The following is a 12,683-nucleotide window of genomic DNA, read 5'->3' as shown; positions in this document are numbered from 1 at the left end:
TTATACTTTATGATTTCTCATTTTAAAGATACATTATAAAAATGATTAAGGAAAGATTCCATTGCTGTAATAGCATAAGACATTATCCCTGTGTAAATACTGTGGAATGTTCCAGATTAAACCTGCTAAATAAACTTAATATTTTGCTTTTAGAGAGCAAAAGTTGAATATGAAAGTTTCTTTATCTCTTGAAGTATTTTAGTAAACAATATTTATATGTTAATACATAATAAAACAAGTTTGACTTTTCCTTGATAATAAGGAATAGCAGACTCATGGGTTGTTTTTGTTCATTTTTTTCCTTCACTAGTACTGGGTATTGTACCCCTTGAGTATGTATTTGTTATGACATTTACTTTTGATGATGGAACTGGAGTATTAGAAGCTTATCTCAAGGATTCAGTAAGTAACAAAGCTGATAATGACATTTCCATTTAAAAGAAAAATTTTTTAAATTGTAATACACTTATACATACCTATTTAATTTCTAAAATTTTTAAGGCAACGTGAAAGTTTAAATAAAATATAAGCTTATACATCTTTAAGTTGTCTGTGTATGTATCTCTCTTTTGATTTGATATTATAAATCTTGATATTTGAAAAATGAAAAAAATGGGAATAGAAATTTGAAGAGTCATTGTCTATATCATGCTTAAGTTGAACTGCAAGTCCAAAAATCAGAAGTATGGCCACACTATATAAGCATTATTTATAGTAAGTGTTTCACCATACTTTGTAAGCCTCCACATTTCATATTAGAAGAAATACAGCTACTTTGATAAGGAGGTAGACATTGTGTAAAGCTGTAGAGCGTTCCATATGCCCATCCTCACTTCTGATATTTCTAAAGTTCAGAAGTCTCCAAGGCCATCTTTAGTTTTCATAATTCACAAGAAAACCTTGGAACTCACTGAAAACTATTGTAGTCCAAATATAGAACTGCGTAGCAGAGGATGTAGATTGAAATCAACCAAAAATGGAGATTACATAGTTTCTGAAAGTTCCAAACATGGAACTTAGAGTCATCCTGTCCCCATGAAATTGTGAACTGTGTTACTTTTCCTGCAACAGTGTAACTATATAGTGGAGTATTGCTAACCAGGGAATCTGAATGACTCTTGATGTCAAAAATGTTTATTGTGACTCCATCACCTTGGCATGGTTGACTGCCCATGTGACTGATTTGAGTCATCATCAAGCTGATAATGCATACCCTAAACTTTCCATGTGAATCACATTGTTAGACTATTCAGAATGACCCAACCCCCACCCCAGGCAAACAAAGTCTTCCTCCTATCAGGTGTGCCACTAAGTTTAGACATTACCCCACAGGCTAAGGGCTTAATTAAGGTAAGGTTAAACTTCTTACTAAACATCTTGAACATGAGGTTAGTTTGAGAGAAGACATCTTCTCCTACTTTCACAACTCATTAGCCATTTATTAAATAAATACTTAATGATAACCTGTGCACCGAGTCCTTTCCAGTGTGATAAGGATACAGCACTGACCAAAGTAAGCAAACCTACAACCTAGTAGAGAGGAGAAAAAATAAATGCATACTATGTTATGTTCTTTTAAACTTAACACTAGATTTTGTATTCTCGTGTACAGAGAATCATCAGTCTATTTTTTATCATCATCATTAAGTCAGAGTAACCTAACTTGATTTTATATATATGTATATCACAAAGTTCTTTTAACATTAAAGAAGTGTAAGCAGATTTTAAAGATCAGCACTCTAATTTATGAATTCTATAATCTTGATAAAGTGAAATGATCCTAGATTATTTCAGTATATTAGGTAATGTTAAAATACTTTCATATTAATTATGATTAAAAAGATTAATATTTTATTTTTCATTCTGTCATAATTTTTTAAAGGAAAAATTCTTCCAGGTTCCAGCATCAGAAGTCTTAATTGATGATGACCTTCAAAAAAATATGGATATGATCATGGATATGTTTTGCCCTTCAGGGATAAAAATTGGTAGGTAACAATATTTTGACAATCTCTTTCTTTCTTATTCTTTTTTTTTTTTCAGGGCTAAGACTCAATCTCAGGGCACATGCTAGGCAAGCAGTCTCTCCCTGAGCCAAATCCCTAACCCTCCTTTCTTTCTTATTCTTGAAAGAGCATCTAGCATATATCTAATCTGCAGACAGTTAGAAATATGAAAGCTTTGAATTCAAATGAATTGTTAAATAGTAATTACTATATTATCCACCTCTTGATGAGACAGAGATAGAAAAGGTATAAATGAAATATTTATATAATATTTTATAAGTAATTTGAAATGTAGTAAAAGGGAGGCTGTTTTGATTATAAGCACTTTTTTGCAGGTAATGGGTAGTGGGGTTTGAACTCAGTGGCACTCAACCATTGAGCCACATCCCCAGCCCTGTCTTGTATTTTATTTAGAGACAGGGTCTCACTGAGTTGCTTAGCACCTCACTTTTGCTGAGGCTGGCTTTGAACTCGCAATCTTCCTGCCTCAACCTCCTGAGCTCTGGGATTATAGGTGTGTGCCACCACGCCCGGCTCATAAGCACATTTGATACAAAGTTTGTGCATATACACATTTAGGTTGAAATTATACCAAAAAGGACTGAAATTTTGATGTTAAACATTTTCTATAATAAACTCTACTTAGGCATTTAATTCATTGGTAGATTTTCTATTTATTGATAATTAGCTTCAGATTATACAAGTTTTCTTTTTCTATTTTTTTATGAACTTTAGTTATTTTTCATATAAGTATTTGATTGATCAACTAGGTTTTCTTAAGATTAAATTGTATGGATTATACCTACTGCCGGAGTTTTCCTTCTGAGGCTTTTATTTCTATTTATATTGAAACTTGCAGATCTAAATCATTTTAAACAATTTGATTATTCCAAATATTTTTATCACTAAGAAATTTTACCTGCTGTAGATCTAACTGTTGTTGGTTTAATTTTTATGGATTACTTTTTTTTTCATTGGTTGTTCAAAACATTACAAAACTCTTGACATATCATATTTCATACATTAGATTCAAGTGGGTTATGAACTCCCATTTTTACCCCAAATACAGATTGCAGAATCACATCAGTTACACATCCACATTTTTACATAATGCCATATTAGTAACTGTTGTATTCTACTACCTTTCCTATCCTCTACTATCCCCCCTCCCCTCCCCTCCCATCTTCTCTCTCTACCCCATCTACTGTAATTCATTTCTCTCCTTGTTTTTTTTTTTTCTCATTCCCCTCATAACCTCTTATATGTAATTTTGTATAACAATGAGGGTCTCCTTCCATTTCCATGCAATTTAATCACTATACTTTTCTCTGGTTAATCTGCATCTGTGACAGTTCCAAAGAGATAGTTTTGTTCATCTCAAACAAAGTTTATCTTCTTCAGTTTTATTTGTTGTCTGTTTTTATTTATGTTGGTTATTTGAGTTATTTGGATAGATTTCTGGAAGCAAAACTCCCATGTCAAAAAATAAAACATGGACCTTGTAGCTTTTGATATGTACTGCAAGATTGTTCTTTAAAAATATTTTATCTATTTACAGTTCTATCAGCAGTGTAGGACAGTGTCAGTTTCACTTTACCCTTGCCAAAATTAAGTACTTTATTTAAAATATTTCACACTTGAACTTGAAGAAACATATGCAATTTTTCTAGAAGTTACAAATAAATTTACCATGATAATAAACCCAAAGCTTAGAAATGGCATCTGTGGCAGCCAGTATTGCTTGAGCTCCATATCTGCTACCTGATGTGAGTCCAGCTTGGCAAGTGTAAGGGCTGGAACTAATTTGAAGTTCAGGCTCTATTTCTTTAAATCATTTAAGGAAAAAAATTAAAAAGTATGTGGGTAATCACTAAGTAGTCAGCAGAGGAAAACAGAATAAAAGTTGGTTTACTACTTTTGATATCAAGCATTTTGAAATGAAATAGATTTAATCAGTTTCTTCTGCTGTTGGGAAAAAAATTAAATAGACACAATTGCCAATTATTTGTTTAGTGTTAATGGTTAATATGGTTATGTATAGTGTTAGTGGTTAAATAGTGTTTTGTTGTTTTTGTGTGTTTGTTTGTAGATGCATATCCATGGTTGGAATGTTTCATCAGATCTTACAGTGTCACAAATGGAATGGAGCAGCAAATTTGCTATCAAATTTTTGACACCACAGTTGCAGAAGATCTTATCTAATATTGCCATTCAACTTAGCCTAAATAAAATACCCTAAATTAAAAAGCAAAAGTTACTACTTTTTATGAAGTTCTTGCAAAACAAGGAAGACATTTGGCTGTTACTCAAATAACAGTCACATTTTCATTCTTACTACTATTTTAGATTTTTTTTTTAATAGACATTTTGTGATCTTAACGCCTTCTTTTGAGTATGTGCTTGTTGCTCAAAATATCCACATGATGACTGCCAGGGACATAAAAGGAAAATTGAATAAATAAAGACTAGTCTTTCATTTGATTTTTGCAGTCCTTGCAGAGAAGCCTGTTTTATTACCCTAAACTAAAAATCAGTTTTTCTATGGCATTTTTCTTGTATCAACCACTGATTTCTGTGCTATATACCATTCCTTAATGAGCTTCTTTGCCTACCTGATTTTTGTATCAGCAGCCTTTATTATGTTAATATGGGTGTGAGATTAGGAAATATTCTTACCTTCAGTCTCAGCTTTCACTAAATGCAAGCTATTGGTTTTATTTTGATTTGTTTTTGGACAGAGAGATCCGCTTAACCAAGTTCTGCTTAAAGAAATGTTTGTCAGAGTGAACCACAGTTCGGTAAAAGTGTGATTTACTTTAACTGCATTTAACAAAAATACTTTATTTCAGTTGTGATATTGATCATTTGGGGGTAAATCCATTTCTTTAGACCTGAATTATGTGTCTTGATTGCTTGTTTCTTTCCATGATACTAAAACATTTTCCATTCCATACCAACATAATAAAGTGATCAGATTAATGTTAATGACTTATTTATATTATATACATTTTCAATAGTATTATGTAAAATATACACATATTAGAGTTTCTAACTAATTGAATGTGATGTTAACTCAGTATAATAGTCTGCTTTTTACCTGACATTATTTGTCAAGTGTAAAATCATGAATATTTAATTTCATACAAATATTCCCATGTAATTGTATGTATGGATAGATTTGTCTATGTGCTAATGACTGACAAATACCAATCTGCCTAGTTCAGTATTAGTGAAGAATAAATAAATGCACACATTTCATTGGTTTCATTTATTTGCTGTACATTGAGTGGTAGCATGATAATGATGAGGCAAAGAATCAAAGCAACATAGTAGATACTAGGTACTATATACCAGCCACTATCTAGCATTTAACATGTCTTTGAACCCCTGAACAATGCATTTTTTTTTTTTAATAAGAAAACTTGAATCCTGATAGATTGGAGTCAGTATTTGTGTTTTATTATCTATTTAGAGCCTTTACTGCTAACCACTCCAGTATTCTGAAACAAAAGATACCATGGGCTATTCTGCATTAAATCCTGCTTTTAAATACCTAAAATAGAAGTAGATTATAAAAGAAGTCAATGTATTTTCCTGAACTCTCAAGAGGCTTTTGATCCAAAAGGCATTGGATACTTTAACACATTTCTATACCTAGTTACATATTCCATGTTTTAAACAGTGAGAGACTCGTGACCAGTGCTGCTGTTTTAGAGATACAAACTCTTGGTTCAAAACATCCTCAGGGAAAATACTTTAAAACCCTACAATTGAACGGATGTATTTCAGTACTGCTGATATGCTAGGGATACAAAGGTGGGGTAGACATTTTCTCTTCCTTCAGGAAACACCCAGTCTAAAAGAATAGGGTTCAAATGTTGTCAAGTGTTTACACTGTGAACCTATGTGTTCTCCCATTTTACAAAGGAAAATTCTCCCCATGAATATTTATGATTAAAGGTCATTTCTCTCACTCTTTTTTTGTTTTATGTAAACCATTACATTAACATGACTTCTTATAGTTTGTTGTGGAGTTTTGTTTTACCTTTTCTGTTTGAAAAAGAAGAGTTTCATTGATACCTAGTATTTATCCAGCAGTGATGTGTATATTACCCTAATCAGGAACCCAGAGTATTAGAAGAATTTCATTTCTAGAGCAACAGAATGGTAGTTTGTTTTACCAAGATTTGATATATACTGCCAGATTGTTCTTTAATAATCCCAGATTGTTCTTAAAATCCCTGTCCCCTTGATATAACTACTGATAGAATCTTCTTGTTAGGTTTAAAGTGTGACATAAATTTAGGAAGATCATTTGTGTACAACTTCTGATTTCTTCAGTATCTATTTTTAGATACTTGTTTTAGTCAGCTTTTTCAATGCTGTGACTGAAAGACCCAACCAGAACAAATGTAAAGGAGGAAAGGTTTATTTGAGGGCTCAAGGTTTGCGAGATCTTAGTCTATAGAAGGCTGGCTTTAGCCCTCAGGGCTCCAGGTGAGACAGAACATTATAGAGGGAGAGTTTTGTCGTGGGAAGCAGCTCACATGACGATCAGAAAACAGAGAAATAGAGAGACTCCACTCTCCAAATACAAAATATATACCACATAGCCATGCCCCCAATGAACTACTTCCTCCAGCCACACCCCACCTACTTCTAGCCACCACTAAGTTAATACCATCAGGGAAAATTCACTGATTGGATTAAAGATCTAACTCAATCATTTCTCCTTCAAACTTTGCATTGTCTCATGTGAGCTTTTGGGAGACACCATCTAAACCATAACAATACTATTAGATTGTCTCTTTATAATCCTTGCATTATTCTATATGAAGAAGAGAATTTGGGTCTTAAAAATTGGTGACAGTTGTTCTATTGAAGACAGTTGTTCTTGATCTAGATGCAGAAATGAAAAATGCATTGCTCACACATTCACTGTGCAGCCAGCTTCAGTTCCACTGATTTTTTTTTTTTTTTTTTTTTGAGGAAACTATACATTCCAAGGCACAGTTCATCTCAGGGTTTGTTGTTGTTGTTGTTAACCCCTGGTCTTCCTGTACATTGGAAGTTGTTTCTAAATAAAAATAGACCTCCGTCTACCTTAGAAAACCATCTTCACAAATTAGGACATTGGGTACCCAGGTCTTTAGCTGACATAGAACCTGTACCTTAGCTTCTTACAGGCCACAGGAATGGGCCAGAATCTCCACTGCCCAACTGACTATGAAGTTGTTTCAGAAGTCAAACCATGGAAATTTGTCACAAATTAGGACAATCCAACCAATTGTCTTCTGTGCTTTCTGGAAGTTTTTCTTGGTATCTATAAAAAACAGTGTCAATGCCTACTTATAATTTTTAGTGTTATTTTTGACTCTGCACTTTATCAAGATAATTTTTTATCCAGACATTTCTTATTAATAAAAGTAATAGGGCTGAGGATTTAGGTTAGTACTTGCCTATCATGCAGGAGGCCTCCAGTTCAATACCCAACACATACACACTAATATATACTATGAAGAACCAACATAGCATATGTAAAGTTGAAGTAATTCCGGCACTTGCTGGTAGCCCACAAGAAAGCATTTTCTTTTTCTTTCTTTTTTTTAATATTTAGTTGTAGATGGACAAAATACCTTTATTTTATTTTTATGTGGTGCTGAGGATCGAACTAGTGTCTCACGTGCACCAGGTGGGCGCTGTACCCCTGAGCCACACCCCCAGCCCAAAGAAAACACTTTTTAACAGCTCGGAGTACAACTTTCCAGATTGTTTTTCCTAAGAACATGTGAGTATGTGTATATTTACATGTTTTTTATTGCATCATGTTATAGACAGTCCTGCAGTTTTTCTCTTGTCAGTTTTTATAATGGACTTTTTTTTCATGTCAGTACACATAGAGGAAGAAGCTCATTGCTTATAATTACTCAGCAGAAGTTACTTCAGTGGGTAATTCTCTGATTATTTCACTATTTCTGTTGTGTTTTTTGTTGTTTGTTTAAATATTTCTTACATCAGTTTTGGAATTTTATATTTTTACAAGAATGTATCCTTGTTTTTATTTTATTACCTTATAGTTAATCATAATATTGTTCTGTTTACATTATTTAGTCTGTATTTTGTCTGATGTTATTTCCCCTTAAATCTGACATCCTGGGGTCTGGAGTCACCATACCCTTTAGAGATTTTTATTAGCTGATCAGAATTTTGGAGAACTATATTGGATGCCTAATATAGATTAGGATTCTACCATGACACATTATCTTGAAATATTCTTTCCTGCTTTGACAAAATCATGGAGAAAAGAATAATAAAAACACTTTCTCTGATGCTTTTCATTAGGCATTTCAAGTTATGTGAAGGCTATGATGAGTCATACTGAAGTTCTAGAACATCAGTTTAGGCGAAACAAATTTTTTTTTCTCTATTGTTCCCTCATATTCTCTGGGGAGTTTCAAATCTTAGTCACCTCTTATTTAGATATGATGTGTACTCAAAAGTTCATACATAAGACAATGCAAGAAAGTTTAGAGGTGAAATGATTAAGTTATGAGATCCTTAACCTATATCAATGTGTTAATCCATTGATAGTAATTAACTAAATGGTAATTGTAGACAGGTGGGGTGTGGCTGGAGAAGGTGGGTCATTGGGGGCATGCCTAGGGTACATAGAGTACATATTTTGTCAGTGGTGAGGACAGTCTCTGCTTTTTGGTGGCTATGTCCTAAGCCACTCTCCTCCACCACACTCTTCTGCCATCATGTTCTGCCTTATCTAGAGCTCAGAGGAATGGAGTCGGCCATCTATGGACTAACACCTCTGAAACTGTGAATCCCTAGTATACTTTTCCTCTAAAAATTTTCTTGGTTACAGCAGCGAAAAACCCAAAACATCACCCAACCCAGAAAACAGGGACCTACCTAGTTAAATCTGGGCAAAATAGTCTGTCTTTCCCTATGGCACCTGGAAATCATATGAGAACTTACCAGTGCACTCAGGTATGGATTATAGTTTCTTTTGGAAGTTGAGATGTTAATCGTCATACTGTGTTATTTTTCCCTGCAGTATTGTGATTTAAGCTGTTAGAAAATTTGATATCAGTTGGAATTTCAATGATGATCATATGTGGAGATAAATGTCCCTGCATTCAGGACTGCATTTGATGGATCAAGACTTGTTATACTTCCTTTACAACAATAAGGATGATATATCTGTAGTGGGAGCTCTCCTTCTTGTAACAATTATGACGCAGTTCAGAAGCTACTTCACATTTCTTTAGACTATAGCAACATGTTGGTGTTTTTTTGTTTTTGTTTTTGTTTTTGTTTTTTTAAGCTTGAAATGTAGGCCACAAAGTCAGATTGATACTATGAATGTCTGTGTGTGTGTTGACATGGGTGCAGGCATGCCATCAATGTTTGTATACTTGCTTTTATTCTCTGCTTTGAGTTCTCCTTTCAGGGTACTATATTTGAAGATACCTGACAATTTCATCCATAGTTGTCAAAGAAACCAGTCTTCAACTTGTACAAAAGATTCTTTTATTTTATCTATTTGTTCACAGTATTTGGAAGGTTAAACATGTCTGTTGAAAACCTTAACCTTCTCATCTATTAAAAACATTTATACCAAATATTGTTAATTTCTAAGTAAGTATCTTTTTATATGCAACCTTGAAATTTTTTTCTTATACCTTCAGGAGGATTTCTCCCTCTTGAAATATGAATTCCTAAAGGCCATTTGGTATTTACATAGACAATTGCTTAGAAGATTTCTATCCTACATTAGAAGGCAATGTCTTCTAGAATTTAAAGTAGCTTGCCAGGTTTGGCTACTTCATAAGTGACTTTCTGTCTCAAGCTTGCATTACAGTTAATACATTAATACATACATAAATAGTACAGTGGGTCTTTGGTGACACAGGTAAGGTAAGACATCAAAATTATTGACCTGTGGAGTCAAGTGAAAACTCCTTGGAGTAGATATGCATGGTTGTGGGTTTGGTTTTAGGTGGGAAAACTTATGTGCTTATTCCTCATTAATAAAGTTCTAAAAGACAAACTTGTCCTTAAATTTTGAAATCATTAATAAAATATTTCTGCACGATGATCAAAGCTTAAATGGAGATTCAAATAAAGAATCCAAACCACAAAATTGGTATTTAAAGGTCGTCTTGTGCATTTCTGTTCACTTATTACTCATACAGTGTCTGTATCCAAAAAGAAATTTGACGTGACTTACATTAAAAGACAAACATGGGGCATGCCTTCAGAATTAGGGCAAGAAGACTAGAGCCATATGAGAGGAGTATTACAATTCAAAATCCTAACCTAAAGAATGCTACAGGTTTTGAGCAAAACTTATTACACATGAAGATGCATCAGGTTATATTGCTGTTACTAAATAAGTTATTAATCATGTTACTAGGTACTACAGACATTTTTATTTATCTCAATAGTAGCAAGGTGGACTCTTATTTTAAACGCACCTATGTAATCAATAGTACTTATTTTAAAATGCAGAAACAATCTAGATAGTACAATGTAAGTTCTGAAGATGGAAGAAATAGAATAGGGGAATTTTCAATTAAGCATCCACCTTTTGACTTAAAGGTGAGACAATTTTTGGTTTGTTTTAATGATTTGTTAAAGATTCTTAAACATCTGCCCATTTAAAATTATTAGAAATACTAATAAATTATGACCAAATCATAAATATTTTTCTGTCATTAAAAAAAATCTGTTTCCCTCTGATACATTGAGAAAACCAATAAGTTTCTCTTTCACCTTTTGCTTTTCTGGTTGCAATTTAAAAAATAGGTGTCTTGTATTCCATGTTTTATGTCAGGAAGAATGGGTTTTGATTAATCACAGTTCTGTAAAGGTATGTGTTCCAGTTCTTCATCTTCAGTGCTCCATGAAACATGTTGCTTCAGTAGTAAGACAAGTAGGCTTCACACCAGTGTCCAACTGGAAATTTGCTGGGAGAGTATTTTATTTACATCAAATTTACTGTGCTCTAAATGCCCAAGCATCAGATCTGGTCATCCTAATTCATTTCTCTCTCTCCCTCTCCCCCTCTCCTTCTCCCTCTCTCCCTCTGTACCCCGCTCTCTCCCCTCATACCCTGTTCTCTCCCCTCCCTCCCCTCTCTTTCTTCTTTCTCCCTCTTTACTCTCTCCCCTCTGTCCCCTCTTCTTTCTCCTCTTTGTTTGCACCCTACATTCAATCCATTAGAAAAAATAACCATGGCTTGCTCCATCACCTATCCAGAAATGGGCTACACCTGACCCCTTCTATACTACCTCGCTGACCATTCTGTCAGCATCTCTTGTCTGGACTACAGCCATAGCCCTCCAGCTGATTTTCTCACCTCCACAATTTGCCAGCATTATATTCTCAGTGGAGAGGCTTATGCGTTCTAATACATGGTAGGTATTGTTATTTTCCATGTTTCCATGTTATTTTCCATGTCTCACACAGACTGATCACCAGGGCCTCCCCCCGCCCAATGTGATATAATTCCTTAAAACCTCTGATCCCATCACTTTTCTCCTTTCTCAGTCCCCTCTGAACACTGGTCTTGTTCTTTGGACTAGGCAAGCTCTCAAGGTTTTTGAACTTAATGTCATTACTTTATTCTGGACACTATTGAGCTGTCCCAGTTTCCTTGGTTCACTCCCATCATCCTGGGTATCAATGTGACTTTATAAAGAAGGACACCTTATCCTATTGCAATCCATCCCCCCAACCACCCCTGCCTTATTTTTCTCCCTTGCACTTATCTAATTTGACATATTTATTTGTTTACAATCTGTATTTTTCTTTCCTATCAGAACATGAGCTCCTAAGACAGGGAGTTTGATTTTTCATTGCTTTTCACCCAGTGTCTAGAAATTCTTGCCACATAATAGGTGCTTGGTAAATATTGCTGGAAGGAATGAAGAGATCTTCTCATATTTGAGAGCCATCTTCTAAAATGTGAGAATATTAAAATTAGCATCTACAATGATTATAGAGGTATGGTTGCCTGGGACCCAGAATTCTGCTTTTAAAAGTAAAAACTAGATAGTTTTGATGCACATTGGACAAAGATTCTATGGAGCTGATGTTCAGAAATTTGCATTTTAAGCAAAGTCCTAGGTAGATATCTCCTGTGGTAAAAGATTCTGACCCATTTGTAGGAATTTTTTCAAGTGTGGTATCTGTGTGTCTGATTCAGAACTTTATTTGCTCTGCCTGGCCCTGAACATTTTAGTTGAAGCAACTTGAGCTAGAATCTAGAGTGGTCAACCATTCTAAACTCTGACTTCCTAACATAATCACCTGGAGGAGGAAGATTAAGAGTGTCAGATACTAGGTTGGCACCCTGGATTCTGGTTCAGGGTTGTATAGATTCAACCCCTGGCTGCACAGCTAACCACCTGTTTGATCTTAAGTTTGTTAGCCTTTCTTGAAAACCAAATGCTAGTAGTACCCACCTAGATTGTCCTAGAAATTAGGGAGGACTAAATGAAATAACATTAAAATGTTTAGAACCTGGCACATGGGAAATCCTCTAAAGGATGAAATGTCAGTAAACTTTAATGACAAAAACTAGTCATTTTTCTTTCTGATCTCTTCAGAAAAAGATTTAAAGTTTATTTCATCCTTCTGTTTTGTGATGTCTTAGCATTC

At 34.2% G+C, this 12,683-nt stretch overlaps 1 protein-coding gene across 5 annotated transcripts in view; it reads left to right on the top strand.

The window, feature by feature from the left end:
* Positions 1 to 4,991, top strand: part of Pot1 (protection of telomeres 1) — a 104,874-nt gene extending 99,883 nt beyond the window's left edge. For all 5 annotated transcript variants that reach the window (XM_071612829.1, XM_071612830.1, XM_071612828.1 and 2 more), the window contains 3 exons: positions 311 to 402; positions 1,883 to 1,988; positions 4,096 to 4,991. In XM_071612829.1, the coding sequence (XP_071468930.1) occupies positions 311 to 402; positions 1,883 to 1,988; positions 4,096 to 4,208 (311 nt within the window). In that variant the 3' untranslated portion in view covers positions 4,209 to 4,991. The remainder of the gene's footprint in view (positions 1 to 310; positions 403 to 1,882; positions 1,989 to 4,095) is intronic.
* The last annotated feature ends 7,692 nt before the right edge of the window (positions 4,992 to 12,683 follow it).

The sequence above is a fragment of the Marmota flaviventris genome, chromosome 1 (genome assembly GCF_047511675.1).
Source record: "Marmota flaviventris isolate mMarFla1 chromosome 1, mMarFla1.hap1, whole genome shotgun sequence".
Lineage (NCBI taxonomy): Eukaryota > Metazoa > Chordata > Mammalia > Rodentia > Sciuridae > Marmota > Marmota flaviventris.
Note: the sequence above shows the minus strand (reverse complement) of the source record. Positions and strands in the feature narration are given on the sequence as shown.